The sequence below is a fragment of the Thalassophryne amazonica genome, chromosome 1 (assembly GCF_902500255.1).
Source record: "Thalassophryne amazonica chromosome 1, fThaAma1.1, whole genome shotgun sequence".
In the NCBI taxonomy this organism is placed as follows: domain Eukaryota; kingdom Metazoa; phylum Chordata; class Actinopteri; order Batrachoidiformes; family Batrachoididae; genus Thalassophryne; species Thalassophryne amazonica.
Window position 1 is genome coordinate 38,696,527 of NC_047103.1, and position 16,801 is coordinate 38,713,327.

Here is a 16,801-nt window from a genome sequence, read left to right on the forward strand (position 1 = left end):
GTAGATTCTCACAATCTCACAAATCCAACAAGACCAAGCATTCATGATATGCACACTCTTAAGGCTATGAAATTGGTCTATTAGTAAAAAAAGTAGAAAATCAATCAATCAATCAATCAATTTTTTTATATAGCGCCAAATCACAACAAACAGTTGCCCCAAGGCGCTTTATATTGTAAGGCAAGGCCATACAATAATTATGTAAAACCCCAACGGTCAAAACGACCCCCTGTGAGCAAGCACTTGGCTACAGTGGGAAGGAAAAACTCCCTTTTAACAGGAAGAAACCTCCAGCAGAACCAGGCTCAGGGAGGGCAGTCTTCTGCTGGGACTGGTTGGGGCTGAGGGAGAGAACCAGGAAAAAGACATGCTGTGGAGGGGAGCAGAGATCGATCACTAATGATTAAATGCAGAGTGGTGCATACAGAGCAAAAGAGAAAGAAACAGTGCATCATGGGAACCCCCCAGCAGTCTACGTCTATAGCAGCATAACTAAGGGATGGTTCAGGGTCACCTGATCCAGCCCTAACTATAAGCTTTAGCAAAAAGGAAAGTTTTAAGCCTAATCTTAAAAGTAGAGAGGGTGTCTGTCTCCCTGATCTGAATTGGGAGCTGGTTCCACAGGAGAGGAGCCTGAAAGCTGAAGGCTCTGCCTCCCATTCTACTCTTACAAACCCTAGGAACTACAAGTAAGCCTGCAGTCTGAGAGCGAAGCGCTCTATTGGGGTGATATGGTACTACGAGGTCCCTAAGATAAGATGGGACCTGATTATTCAAAACCTTATAAGTAAGAGAAGAATTTTAAATTCTATTCTAGAATTAACAGGAAGCCAATGAAGAGAGGCCAATATGGGTGAGATATGCTCTCTCCTTCTAGTCCCCGTCAGTACTCTAGCTGCAGCATTTTGAATTAACTGAAGGCTTTTTAGGGAACTTTTAGGACAACCTGATAATAATTTACAATAGTCCAGCCTAGAGGAAATAAATGCATGAATTAGTTTTTCAGCATCACTCTGAGACAAGACCTTTCTGATTTTAGAGATATTGCGTAAATGCAAAAAAGCAGTCCTACATATTGTTTAATATGCGCTTTGAATGACATATCCTGATCAAAAATGACTCCAAGATTTCTCACAGTATTACTAGAGGTCAGGGTAATGCCATCCAGAGTAAGGATCTGGTTAGACACCATGTTTCTAAGATTTGTGGGGCCAAGTACAATAACTTCAGTTTTATCTGAGTTTAAAAGCAGGAAATTAGAGGTCATCCATGTCTTTATGTCTGTAAGACAATCCTGCAGTTTAGCTAATTGGTGTGTGTCCTCTGGCTTCATGGATAGATAAAGCTGGGTATCATCTGCGTAACAATGAAAATTTAAGCAATACCGTCTAATAATACTGCCTAAGGGAAGCATATATAAAGTGAATAAAATTGGTCCTAGCACAGAACCTTGTGGAACTCCAAAATTAACTTTAGTCTGTGAAGAAGATTCCCCATTTACATGAACAAATTGTAATCTATTAGACAAATAGGGGGTGTTCACAATAATAGTGGTATTCAGTCAGTGATTTCGTCAATTTTGTGGAACAAACAGGTGTGAATCAGGTGTCCCCTATTTAAGGATGGCAAAGGCTCACCCATTGATCAGCTCCAGGATGATCAAAGACAGTTTGGAGTTACCTGTAAGTGCTGTGACAGAAGACGCCTGTGTGAAGCTAATTTATTTGCAAGAATCCCCCGCAAAGTCCCTCTGTTAAATAAAAGACGTGCATAAGCGGTTAGAATTTGCCAAAGAACACATCAACTGGCCTAAAGAGAAATGGAGGAATATTTTGTGGACAGAGTAAAATTGTTCTTTCTGGGTCCAAGGGCCGCAAACAGTTTGTGAGAACCCCCAAACTCTGAATTCAAGCCACAGTTCACAGTGAAGACAGTGAAGCATGGTGGTGCAAGCATCATGATATGGGCATGTTTCTCCTGCTATGGTGTTGGGCCTATATATCGCATACCAGGTATCATGGATCAGTTTGGATATGTCAAAAATACTTGAAGACGTCATGTTGCCTTATGCTGAAGAGGACATGCTCTTGAAATGGGTGTTTCAACAAGAGAATGACTCCAAGCACACTAGTAAACGAGCAAAATCTTGGTTCCAAACCAACAAAATTAATGTCTCGCAGATGTGAAGAAATCATGAAAAACTGTGGTTATACAACTAAATACTAGTTTAGTAATTCACAGGATTGCTAAAAAAGCAGTTTGAACATATAGTTTTGAGTTTGTAACGTCAACAGCAAATGCTACTATTATTGTGAACACCCCCTTTTCTACTTTTTTTTTTACTAATAGCCCAATTTCATAGCCTTAAGAGTGTGCATATCAGGAATGCTTGGTCTTGTTGGATTTGTGAGAATCTACTGAATCTACTGGTACCTTGTTTCTCATGTAACAAAAGAAATATACTTACAACCTGGATTAATCTTTTTAGTCACATAGCACTACTATTATTCTGAATACTACTGTATGTTGCGATTGAATGGCATATCAGCATCTGTGGTTATTGCACCCCCCCCCCCCCCCCCCCAAAAAAGTGCAGTAACAAAGTGAAAAACTACTGGTTTATCTGAAGGTCCATTCCCACCGTAGGAATTTGTGGGCCATTTTAGAGAGGCAGACACCTCTGCACTGAGCTTCCACAACAATAAAAGTGGCTCATACCAAGCCAACGAAATACGGCTCCACAGACATCCATGCACTGGTGCACAGGGACAAAAGACTCACTGCAGTGGAGAGGAGTGCAATCAAGAAGCCCACAGGCTGGAAAAAATTGATTAAATGCAGCTGCTTTAAAAGTTTGTAAAGTTTTTTTTAATGTTGCGATGCACTTTGTTAAGGTTACAGTTTGTTTACTCGCTATCACTAGCATTAGATATCTGCTGTCACTGCGAGCACGGTGGTTTTTCACTGCAGTGTAGACAAGAGCTAAGAAGGCCACTTAATGGCCGTTCCTGTACCTGTTCCTGAAATCTAGGGAGTTGGTCGAGTTCCTGCAGTGGAAACAGGCCTTAGGAGACTACCTGAAGAACTAATGACTTCTTGTATATAACAAAATGTGTGTGTGTGTGTGTGTGTGTGTATTTAAAGACCCCTGCAGCTAGAAAAGACCAAATGGACACCCACATTTCACCTGGCTGTGGCAGATATATGGTTATTTTAGAGATATAGGAATGTACCGGTTCTTTGCCTGGGTGTCTGCCATCCAGGACACAAGGTTTTTCCATAGTGTCTAACTTGAATGGTTTTTCCAATTATGGTTTAAAGCTGGCATGTCTTTATGCTATGAAAAATTCGATGACAGAATTTTGCCTTCAGTTTCTGTCAGGCAACTGAAAATTCTCAGACAGCAAACAATTTAGAAATTTGATGAACTGAGATATACTCATCCATACATCTTTTATCTGTTCTGTAGCGGCACAATGAGGTTTTTAATCAATTCGTTGTTGCAACAATAAACTGCACAGGCAAATCTAAACAAAGCACTATGATTAAAAAATATTTGCAGCCCTATACAGTTTCTCCAGTAGATTCTGAAATTAATGTCAATATTCATTAACTTTAAAAACTATATTATATTAATTGTGATAATATGCACTTATACAATATTAAACTGTGCTACGTTATTTGGCATTTCAACGTACCTCATCTGTGTGAATCACGTTTGAGGCCTCAGCAGCATTCATCTCTTTTTGCTGCTCTTCTCTCTCCACTAAATCCTCCAGGGCTTCCTGCTCTTGTATTCCTTCTTCTTCCGAAGGCTTATCAGCATAAGAAGCCAAGTAGTCGTCATCATCCTTTAAAAGAATGCATGTATAATAGGTATGAAGAATTGCAAAAATATTTCAGACACACTTTACACCAACAACATCACCTCAATTTGACTCTGGTCACAGGCTGTCTGAAATGTTGTTGAGCAACAAGATGTAAATAACTGCACAGTAAAGTTCAGTCCATTTCTTCTGCTGATTTGACAAACAAGTCTTCTCTCAGGACATTCTGTCTCACAATGTTGCGCTTGAACACGCTACCCAGTCACCACTCGCACAATTAACACAGATGTTGTGAATGTCATCAGGTGCTGAATGGACATTTCAAAAGATGCAAACAAGAGCCTGGATGGTGCACTGAACAGTTCTTTATGATTTGAGGGAAATGCCATATTAATGCTGCAGGCAGGTCCAGAAGCATTTCGGCAGTGACAGTGTTTTTCTATATACATCATCACAACAGACTTTATTTAAAAAAAAAAAAAAAAAGGGGGGGGGGGTGAAAAGATAACCTCTGCAGTGGGTGGCGTGACCATCATTTTTTTTTACTTACCATGTATAAAAGTGACAAGTCCACAACATCTGATGGAAGAAGGGGAAAAACGCCTGCATTTTAATGGTGGCGCACTCATGAAAATGAACACAGGCAGTGCAGTCCATGATTATGGCTGCACGATATATTGTTTGAGCACCGCCATTGCGATGTGCATGTGTGTAATAGTTACATCACCAGGACTCACTATGTGACAATTTAAATAGGCATGTACATTTATACTGCGGAGTTATAAGGGTAAAAATCCAATTTCGCTTTTCATGAGTAACCCACACAAGATGCTGAAGATGTTGAATTTACTCAAGTGACCCTGGGAATGCGAGTGCGCGACATGCACCTTCTCTCTCTCCTGCATGCATCAATCACACTCAGCTGGAAAAACAAGGGACCAAAAATGTGTTCAAATTGTAAAGGAATCACACTTCTCAGCATCCCTGGAAAAGCCTATGCCAGGGTACTAGAGCGGAGACTTAGACCATTAGGCAAACCTCAAACTCAGGAGGAGCAATGCGGGCTCCGTCCTGGTTGTGGAACAGTGGACCAGCTCTTTAACCTCACAAGGATATTAGAGGGGTCTCAGGAATGTGACCAACCAGTCTACATGTGTTTTGTGGACTTGGAAAAAGCATATGACCGGGTCCCTGTTTCGCTGCAATGTGGAATCCAGTGTCTCTATGACCAAAGTAGGAGCCGTGTCTACATTCTTGGTATTACAGATGTGTTTCCAATGGGTGTTGGACTCCACCAGGGCTGCACCTCATCACCAATCCTGTTCGTGATATTCACGGAGGGGATTTCAAGGCGCAGTCAGGGACCGTTGGCTTCTGTTGGCTTCATCAGGCAGTGATCTCCAATGTGCACTGAGCAGTTTTGCGGCAGAGTGTGACGCAACTAGGATGAAAATCCTAATCTGAAGCCGAATCTGAGACTATTGTCCTCATTCAGAAAACGGTGGATTGTCACATCTGGGTCAAGGGAGAGTTACTGCCCTAAGTGGAAGAGTTTAAGTATCTCGGGGTATTGTTCACAAGGGGGGTAAGTTGGAGTGTGAGATCGACAGATGGATTGGGGCGGCTTCAGAAATCTTTCGGATGCTGTACCGGACCTCCGTGGTGAAGAAGGAGTTGAGCTGGGAGGTGAGGCTCTCAATTTATCAGATGATTTATGCTCCTATCCTTATGCATGGTCATGAGCTCTGGGTAATGACTGAAAGAATAAGACTGCGGAAACAAGCGGCAGAAATTAGATTCCTCTATCGGGTATCTGGGCTTACACTCCTTGACAGGGTGAGAAGCGCAACTATCCAGGAGGGACTTGAGTAGAACCACTGTTTCTTTGCATTAAAAGGAGCCAGTTGAGATGGTTTGGGCACCTGGTGAGGATGCCCACTGGTCATCACCTTAAGGAGGTCTTCCAGGCATGTCCAACTGGGAGGACACCCTGGGGAAGAACTCAAACACACGGGAGAGATGATTTTTCCCAGCTGTCTTGGGAATCAATCAATCAATCAATTTTTTTATATAGCGCCAAATCACAACAAACAGTTGCCCCAAGGCGCTTTATATTGTAAGGCAAGGCCATACAATAATTATGTAAAACCCCAACGGTCAAAACGACCCCCTGTGAGCAAGCACTTGGCTACAGTGGGAAGGAAAAACTCCCTTTTAACAGGAAGAAACCTCCAGCAGAACCAGGCTCAGGGAGGGGCAGTCTTCTGCTGGGACTGGTTGGGGCTGAGGGAGAGAACCAGGAAAAAGACATGCTGTGGAGGGGAGCAGAGATCGATCACTAATGATTAAATGCAGAGTGGTGCATACAGAGCAAAAAGAGAAAGAAACAGTGCATCATGGGAACCCCCCAGCAGTCTACGTCTATAGCAGCATAACTAAGGGATGGTTCAGGGTCACCTGATCCAGCCCTAACTATAAGCTTTAGCAAAAAGGAAAGTTTTAAGCCTAATCTTAAAAGTAGAGAGGTGTCTGTCTCCCTGATCTGAATTGGGAGCTGGTTCCACAGGAGAGGAGCCTGAAAGCTGAAGGCTCTGCCTCCCATTCTACTCTTACAAACCCTAGGAACTACAAGTAAGCCTGCAGTCTGAGAGCGAAGCGCTCTATTGGGGTGATATGGTACTACGAGGTCCCTAAGATAAGATGGGACCTGATTATTCAAAACCTTATAAGTAAGAAGAAGAATTTTAAATTCTATTCTAGAATTAACAGGAAGCCAATGAAGAGAGGCCAATATGGGTGAGATATGCTCTCTCCTTCTAGTCCCCGTCAGTACTCTAGCTGCAGCATTTTGAATTAACTGAAGGCTTTTTAGGGAACTTTTAGGACAACCTGATAATAATGAATTACAATAGTCCAGCCTAGAGGAAATAAATGCATGAATTAGTTTTTCAGCATCACTCTGAGACAAGACCTTTCTGATTTTAGAGATATTGCGTAAATGCAAAAAAGCAGTCCTACATATTTGTTTAATATGCGCTTTGAATGACATATCCTGATCAAAAATGACTCCAAGATTTCTCACAGTATTACTAGAGGTCAGGGTAATGCCATCCACAGTAAGGATCTGGTTAGACACCATGTTTCTAAGATTTGTGGGGCCAAGTATGGCCTATGGTCTGAGGAATGCCTTGGGATCCCCTGGGAAGAGTAACTGGATTTAGCTGAGGCTAGGGAAGTGCAAACTGAGCTGCTTGCTCTGCTGCCACCGTGATGTGGACAAGTAGTTGAAAATGAATGCATGAAGGTTGAAAAGAAAAAAGGCAGGCCGACCCCTCGCAACTTGTCTTGTTTTAGATGGCCACAAATGGTACTTTTTGAATACGGGTCCTAGAGTGGATAAATCTGAAAACGCTGGATTCACGTCTCGTAGTCCAGCCTCTGTAATCTAAGCCACTCATAATTACTGACATGTTGTTGTTGTTGACAATGTAATTTAACATAGTTTTTTTTGTCTTGGTTGATCATTAATGGGATTTATTTTCATCATGAGCAAAAAGCTGAAAAGACGACAGGTGGCTATGGTGAACACTGATTGTAAATAAATCGAGCGCTGTGAGGCTGATAAAATAACTGCAGAAAGGACTTCCAGCTTTTAAAATAAGTTATTTTTCTTCTTGGGGGTGGCTTCCTTCAGCTCACACTGAGAAATGCATCCAGAGCTCCATATTATAACACCAGGGGACTTCTTTAAAAACGCTGCTTTTTCACAAGCAATTTTCACAATAACAAATTAAAGTATTTCCAAACGGCATCTTCCAAAAAAGAGCGTCTTCTGTGGATAAGTTTTCCGAAGGGTGTGATGATGAATCCAGTTGAAAGGACTAAACAGACCATATTAAAAGACTTTATTTACTCAGTTTGCTGCTTTGAAATGTTCCAGCCTTCTGCTGTTACATGCACATGCTTCCATCTTCTTCTCAGTTTGTGGAAGTGTTACAGCACCACATACAGGCCTGGCATGTGTACTACAGCATTTTCAGTGGATTTGTGTGAACAGAGATATTTGTGGAAACAAACATGTATCGCAATATATCTCTACTGGCAAAAACATCACGTCAATTTCTTTTTCCTATATCATGCAGCCCTATCCATGGTGATCAATTTCATATAAATCACACCAACTGACAATGATATATCATGTAGTCTGATATCACAATTATGACTGCAATGTAATTAATTGTGCAGCTCTATTGTTGATACAACCAAAATATATAGTACCCCCAGCCAACCCCTGCTTCTTCCCCAATGGCCAGAAATTGTTCCAATGCCAAAAGTAAAAAGGCACTTATCCATAGCAACTAAATAAAGCCACTCAACAGAATTGCAAAACAAATCTTGTAAGTTAAACCCAACTTCCTACTTTGACAAGTACTCTCTAGAAAACAGAAAATACCTCATGATCATTAATGCTCTTTTGAAGAAGGTCCTGAAATATCTGAACAGAATCACAAAATAAATACGCCATAAAGGAGATGCACATTAGTAAGTCAAAACTGCCGTCGGCTAATGGCAACACGATGCCTGCAAAGTTACAGCTTGCATTCTAAAGTGGCTTGAAGAGGCAACAACACTTCAATATGATCCAATAATGACCAACTCTATTTCCGTTTCTTCACTGGTCACAAATCTCCTGCCCAATTTCTTTAAAGATAAACAATAAAGGCATAAAAAAACTATGAAATATTATTTTAATATCATTTTAACTTACTTATTGAAATAACAAGGCTTAATGGCATGTCTAAGAATATTTGAGACTGCCAGACAGAAAAAAAAGACATACAGAGCATAAAGACAAACATTACAATGTTATGAAGCGGATTTGGGGGAAGCACAGTGGAGCTAACTCCGTCCCAAATTACCATAACAGTGGGAGCATGGCTTCATTACTATTCCTGACAGCATTTGAAATTCAATGAGATGTAAATGTTTGACATGATATACAAGAAACGCTGGCCAAGATAAAAATACTCCTCCCTGGTTCAGTGATGGTGAAAATATCACCACTTCTTGCAAATCGCTGTTTTATTGGCCCACAGTAAATTCCTGACTGTTAAGCCCGAAACACCAACGTCAGCACCAACAAATTTCTGTTGTTACTTGATGCAATCACAGGTCCACTAGACAAAAACTGAAATCATTTTCAGAAAATCCCACACAAGGCATCTATTACAGAACACGCAACATATTTTGACCAAGATAAATAAAAGTAGATTCTTTGGCTGAAAGATTAATCACATTTTCATTGTTTGCGTAAACAAAACATTAATATAATAAACACTAATACAATTAATTTAATTAATGAATTCACTGATGTAAAAAAAACGCTGAGACCAGAGCGCAGCGGACACGCATGTTCCTTGTACGGTGTGCAGTTCTGTGAGAAGTAACCATTTTAGTAGAATCGCCTTTTATTGTGTGATGAGCTGCCCGTCACTTGAGGTGCGGACAACATCAACAAAACACAAAAGAGCACTTTCTCCAGCTGCAGGTGGCGCATTATATCACTACAGTTATTGTTGGTTCGTCTGTTTTTCTGTATATGCACATTTTATGTGCTTACAGTGGTTCTTAGTGCAGTTTCCAACAATTTGCCACATATCTAATTTTTCCCCCCACATGGTGCAGCTGAGGGACTGGGTGGATTACAGTTTTCTGGCTGCTCGCATTTGTGTGGATCTGCCCCAAAATTGTTTTTATTGCAGAAGAGAAGATCCAAATTTTTCACCAAGTTTTAAAAATGCAACAAAGCTCATTACTGTTGAAGCAGTCACAATTTCAAACAGACGTGGGTGAAAACAGGCCTAAGAGTAATAAGGACAGTGTGTGTGGCTATACTAATAATAATTTAAAAAAAGAATCAACATGGTGTCTAAAGGAAACAACTTCTCAAGTGTTATCTTTAAGTGTTCTACACTGGGCCTGTTGAATGAATAACACAGAAAGCAAATGTCAATCCCATGTAGTAACCACATAACCAGTTATTAATACAAATGGATATCTGCACAGGCACACACTATCCAAAAGCCAAACTAGGCATCCACTTGTGCTGTGCATTCAAAGAAAGAAGGTCAACATCTTAATCTTTGTTTGGAAAAAAGAAGTGGGCACTAATATCTCTGTCAGACGCCAAACATCATCACAAGCTGCTAAATGGACCTTTGCAGACATTTGCACTGGATCTGGCCTATCTTTCATCCTCCTAGTCCAGGCTAAGAGGAAAGGGAAAGGAATAAAAGCGAAACGCACATCAATCATTAGAAAACTGTATGGGTGTCCTCGGGAAGGTCAATAATCTTTTCACCTACGTGAGACTTTATCAGATCCGTCGAATGCTCGAGATAAAAGCCCCCCACATTAACCTCTGCCGATTGGCAGCACATCTCCGCAACACAAAGGAGCTTCTTACTCCCCCAAAGATACAGGCCCCCAAGGTCATACTGGATATGGGGATTTGGCACTGACACCAGCGCATTACCTCCCGCCAAACAAGCTGTCAACACAAACTTTGTCAGCAAGATGGAGAAATTAACTGGCAGGAAGTGATAATGAATCTAATCCTCTCCTGCCCCAAAATGCCAACCTACGTCTCCTTTCCCTGAATAGATTTTCAATCCTCACTGTCCACAGACCAAGACAAGAGAACTGATGTTATCACATGTCTTGGGCACAATGACATTAGAAAAAGGAGACTGAGGATCTGTGTGTGTGTGTGTGGGGGGGGGGAATTACATATGAAAACTCACTTGAAATCGCTGTCTAAGGGCTCATTGATTTGGATGTCCAACACTTCATCTTGGTAGCCATCACCCTCATCTAACTCTCCAAGGCAATCCATCTGCTGATCAGGCATCTGTCTGCCATCGCCCTGGCTGTAGTCCTCTGTGTACTCCTCTTGCTGGTACTCCCCCTCCTCTCCATCCCCTTCCTCATATCCCTCTGTACCCAGGTTCACGACATCATCTGTGTCATCTGCTTCCTGTGAGTTCTCCTGCTGGTCATAGGATGAGCCCACACTGAATGTGGTGTTGAAAGTCTGGTCCTGACCACTGAAAACAAATTTTTGAAAAAACAATAAAAATATACATATATTAGCTTTAAGATCCAGGCTGGTGTGTAACTGTGTCCACTGACGAGTACAATGGTACACTGAAACATCAACACGCCAGAAATATAATGTAAAGTTACCTCAGATTTTGATCACGTCATCATCACTTTGCAGAAGGTCATCATTCAGTTCTTCATCAGACATTTCAGAGGGATTCTGAAACAGAAAGACCCAATCATATCTTTCCATAGAGGAACATATTCTGTTTCCTTTTGAAACTATATTCTGCTCCTTCTCAGGTGTGTGGGTGTGTGTGTGTTAAGGATGTGTGTAGGGGACCACCCGCAACCCAAAAGATGCTCAATTCCCATGTGGAGAATGCAATCTGGCCAGGTCAACATAGTTCTTTTTGTCCACTGTACTTCCTCTTGGTTTCATATCAACAAATCCCCCTGTGGAGGAGCCACCTGCTACAAACCCATTTCTATTTTTAAATGTCACCAGGAGATAAAGTTTCTGATATTACTGACATTAGGTTCTTTCCGCTTCCAGCTGGCAAGCAATAAAACTACACTGACAAAGCACATACTTGTTTTGTATAAAGTGTTGGGGGAGTCAAATAACAGATTTTTTTCCCCTCACCTTTTTACCTGACAGCCAGTCCTCCTCCAACAATCCTTCCTCCAATCACTTGAAAGAGAAACAATAAATGTTAGCAGAGTTGAATAACAGCACCAATTGTTATGTCTATTTACAGACTAGCAAACAGTATTATTATTATCAGTTTACTGATGACGGGCCGTATGATAGCAGTCATCAGAATGCAAATAGTATGCCTTATCTCAGTCTGTCTGCGGTGCAGACAGTCATTCCAATAGGACCCAAGGACTCTTTGGAGCGACTTAGTACCAAAGACATTTGACCATTATCTGACCACATACAGATTGGAGCCCAACTAGTATGGAATGTTGAGGGAGACAAAATAATAACAATATTAGGGAATGAAAAAAATTAAGATACATTTATATATCTGCTGATATGTAAAAGTGTTTACTTTTCCCTACCCTTATAAAATACAAGAGGAAAAAATGCCAATCAGATTTATACAGAAATACCACTGTCCGGGAGTACATTCTGCTGTCTTGGACCATTTTCTTCAAACAACCAACCAGAACATAGAGCACACCTGACGCCACTCAGATCGGTAGTCACTGCATCTCATCACTCGCATTTCCATTTAAAAAAGAAAAGAAAAAAAAAGCTGGCCGCTTAGCAACCACTCTGACGATAAATTAATGACAACTGGTTGCTTTACCACAGTCTCTAGTAGTAATGTGCGATGGGTCCCAGCCATGTTTGACAGCATTGTAAACAATGCCTTAGGAGCACCCTTTGCTGGACAGACTACACAATTAAACCATTTCGGACAGCCAAAGTGCTTTTCTGAATGTTTATTTGGTCAATAAAAGTTTTCATATGCAAAATAATGCAGATGCTGATATATGTTTATGAAAGGCTCATATCAATTTTATTCAATTTATTTTACTTTATTTCATTTATTTAGCGCCAAATCCCGTGGTGGGCACAGTTCTGCTAATCTGCTAACCGCTAAATATTGAAGATAATGTTTTCATTATCAGATTAGCTTTTCAGATATCTTGAAAACCATCATTGGACCAATCATCTTCCAATAAGTTTGGTCCGATAATTTTTAGACCGCTAACATTTTTGCAGACGTAGCTTTGTAGTAGATGTGCAGTTCTATCCTCTACAAACAGAGAAGAGCTGGTTCTAGAAGAAACCGCTCTATCCTCTGCAGGCAAAGGAGAACTGGTCATAGAAAAGAAAAAAAGCTAATTTTTTTGACCCCATACTAAGACACTGGCAATATCATCCAAGTCATCCAAAGGCATACAGTTTTAACTTATGGTTAAAATTTTTAACCAAACTAATTTCGGACAAGTTATTTAAATTAATGTCACGTCTGAAGGTTTTATAAAGTGAAAATATGATATATGTTTTAGTTTTAAAGTACTGGACTAATTTTAAAGGTTTTAGTGTGGACATGGTGTGTGCACAGTGCATTCTGGGTAAAAGTTCACGACAGGAGAAATGCATTTGACACGCTCTGATCAGGCTCCACACAGACAACAGCTTTAACTCTTTGTATATTGTGCCAAAAACTCTCATGAATATATTCTCTGGGTTTATAGACGTTGTTATTGTGTTTGTTTTATGTAAAAATGCCAGAAGAAGCCCAGATTGCTTCTCCAAAAGCCAAAAAGTCTGTTAAATTGTGATTCAGGCCGTTGATATAACCGACCTCAAATGCATAGAACACTGCCATCTACTGGCGACCGGTTATATCACAGTGTTGTCGACCGCAGGATTTTAAAATTATCTGTAGGTTTCCAAAACCTGAGAGACCACACACATGGAGATAAAAAAGAAAAAAAAGAAAAAAATCATAGATCTGACAGGTTTAGTTGTTCAGTATGTGGCGTCAGCCACACGGTAAAAACAACACACACGAACATTCCCAGGTCAAACACCTCGCTTTCTGATTGCCTGCATGTCACATTTAGCTGCTCAAGTCCTTCTGAGCAGATCAGCTCTCTTACAAACCACACACAGCAGGAATATCTGATAAGATTGTATTTAGCGTCATCACGATTATCGGGGCGTCCTTAACATTGTCGGAAGGGGAAGATCGGGTCCGATATAGGCCTAATTATTTTGCCATGTGAGACAGGCTTGATGTTATGACGCCACACGGAGCGACTGATTGATTTGTTGTGTTATGACACCGCACGGAGTGACTGATTGATGCGTTACTGACACCGCACCGCAAAGCTCAACGACCAAAATACCAACATTCTAGGCGCAATGAGCATGTTTTCACTATTATTTGATTTTTTTGTGCGACTGACATCGTTATTCAATCGTTCCTATCGCCACACAATTCCAACCACATGAGAAAGTTTTTTGGCAGTTCTTGTTATTGAAAGAAACCTCGTCTCCCTAACCGGATAGAGTTGTGGCGTCATCACGTGTGCGCTTAGGCGCTGTCCAGTGGGATCTTGAAAATGTCACTTTTTTTTTTTTAATCAACCAATCAGTATGAGCAGAGGCTTAGTTACCCATAATCCCTTTGGGCATCTGTGTGTTAATGTTCAAATCTTCAGAATTAGTGCATTATTTTAAAATGAACAGATATGTGTTATGTATCACTTTGTACATTTTAAGAGTTTACATCATTGTAGTTATTCTATCCAGAATAATTTTATTTTTAAAGCAAAACCACAATTCAAACCTGCTTTCCATTTCAAGACCTCTGCCTCATCGCTGGACCACTATATCCTGTCAGGGTAAATGACGCTTTCCTACAGTAAGGGGCAGTGCGCACAAAGACAAGCACTGGCTCACTGGCTGTTTGGGTTTATGATCGCCTTGATTCTATCAGAAGCTTTGGCGGTGTTTAAACTCAAATCAGCTTCTTAGTAGCTGAGAGCGTAAGGGGGGCAAAATTTAAGGTTATCAGTTATCTGTAGCTTCCGATAAGTTTTTCGGGTTCGCATTAAAAAAGCAAACTTTTCAGTTAGCTGATTACCAGTTATGAATTATCGATTGTTTTTGAAGAAGATGAGGAAGTTTCTGATGAACGAAGCGACGGTGAAAATAATGAGGGGCTCCAACTGTAAAAAACAATCGATATGTCACTTAAATCTTCACTGTAATCGCTCACTATGCCTTCGCTGTCCGTGTCTGCCGTATTGGTAAACAGAGCCTCGCTTCGACACCTTTACTCGCATGACGTCACATCAGTTGCAGCGATAAAGTAGGTCAACTCGGAGGCGGTAAATACAAATTCTCATATGGGTAACGAAATGTCTAAATCCTTGTTCAGTGTAATTTTATGGTAAAAAAACAAAACAAAGACAACATGTGGAAAAAGCTTTTTTTTTAATTCTTCAAGAATATGTAAAAATGTCATGGCGTGGCAGGGACCCTTTAAGGGAAGAATGAACGTGGCGTGGCCGTGTATCATGAGATTTTAAGCCACAACCTTCCATCAGTGAAGATGCAACATGGCTGGGTCTTCCAGCATGACAATGATCCCAAACAAACCGCTCGGGCAACAAAGGAGTGGCTCCGTAAAAAGCATTTCAAGGTCTTGGAGTGGCCTAGCCAGTCTCCAGACCTTAACCCCATAGAACATTTGTTAAGGGAGTTGAAAGTCCATGTTGCCCAGTGACAGCCCCAAAACATCACTGCTCTAGAGGAGATCTGCATGGAGGAATGGGCCAAAATACCAGTTACAGTGTGTGCAAACCTGGTGAAGACTTACAGGAATCATTTGACCTGTCATTGCCAACAAAGATTATGTTACAAAGTACTAAGTTGAACTTTTGTTATTGCCCAAATACTTATTTTCCACCATAATTTACAAATAAATTCTTTAAAAATCCTACAATGTGATTTCCTGGAATTTTTTTTTTCTCATTTTGTCTCTCTAAGTAGGAGGACTTGCACAATCAGGGACTGACTAAACTAATAATACTTTTTTACCCTACTGTAGACAGCGGGCCCTCTTTTTTGGTCTCTCTCTTTCTGTCTATCCCGCTCTGTCTCTCGCTCCGAGTGAGGAAGCATGACTACATGCTTTCAGAGTGTCGAACTCTGTTCCAATGCAGCATATTTGTCTGTAAACCCGACAAATACTGCTGCTCAGAGCAGAACTCTGTGGAAATGCAACGTCATCTGTCCATTAGTGCCCCAACTCCATGGGAGACTGACACATTTGCCAATGGACAAAATATTTAAATATGTTTCTGCTCTGTCAGTCATAGCATGACTGGGACTTTAAAACATTTTTTGGGGGAATCCTACTAATGCTCAGTATGTCTCACACAGCAGCTCACACAACCGAATGAAATGCTTTGTAAATGTCAACATAGGCTGCAATGACGCTCTGCAAATATTCACACTTAGATTCATTTAATCCTCGCAAACATGGCATGCGGTCGATGGCTCGACTACTTGGGTGTGAAATCAGACTGCTCTGGTCATCAGCAGGCGGCAGCTCGTACTTAACGTTACTGAGAATAACTCTTGCAAGTACGTTGTTTGGCACTATAACACCCATGTAGTTATTACAAATATTCATGCCGCAATCACCCTGTCCCTTTCCAAAGAGGACACATCCTTCGTCCCAGTCTGTTGGGATGATACCTTCTGCCAAATGGAAGTAATACTTTGCAATCCCAGAAGAACAGCATCTCCACCCACTTGACAAATTTCAGCCCTGAAACTACAGATCCCTGCTGGGTCACCGACCCTTACCTGCTTTACAACCTTTGCAAACTGACTAACTACAAAGGTTGTAAAGCATTTGGTTTACTATTTGCATGCTTTACAACCTTTGTAATTAGTCAAACTGCAAAAGTTATAAAGCATTTGGTTCACAGTCGACTGGCGAAGCAGTCAGTGGGGTGGACGTGCAGTTATCCAGCTGACTTTACTTGTATTCTCTGGTAATATGACATATGTGGAGTTGAGGAAAGTTGAGTGATTTTTTTTTTTTTAACCAGTGTATGTAAAGTTATGGTCTTAACTGTACCCATTTCCATTTCCACAGAAAGTCTGAGTGTAAATTATCCAGTGTTCTCTTTTGCGCTCTACGCAAGTCTACACAACACTGCGCTACTGTACACCATGCCTCTGCAATTGAACACTACCCTACGCCAGTCCAGCGAAAAATCCTTTAAGGGTTTTTTTTTTTTTTTTAAATCAGTACATACCTGTATTGCTAGATTATTTTCACCCTGCTGGACTCTGCTGGCAGTGAAGCTTCAAAACCACAGAAGGA

General features: G+C 40.9%; 1 protein-coding gene across 1 annotated transcript in view; it reads right to left on the minus strand.

The window, feature by feature from the left end:
• The window catches only part of rbm33a (RNA binding motif protein 33a), a 58,181-nt gene that overhangs the window by 18,179 nt on the left and 23,201 nt on the right, over nucleotides 1-16,801 (minus strand). Inside the window, 5 exon segments of the mRNA XM_034177614.1 lie at nucleotides 3,699-3,851; nucleotides 4,866-4,923; nucleotides 10,631-10,933; nucleotides 11,078-11,148; nucleotides 11,575-11,622. Of these exon segments, the coding sequence (XP_034033505.1) occupies nucleotides 3,699-3,851; nucleotides 4,866-4,923; nucleotides 10,631-10,933; nucleotides 11,078-11,148; nucleotides 11,575-11,622 (633 nt within the window).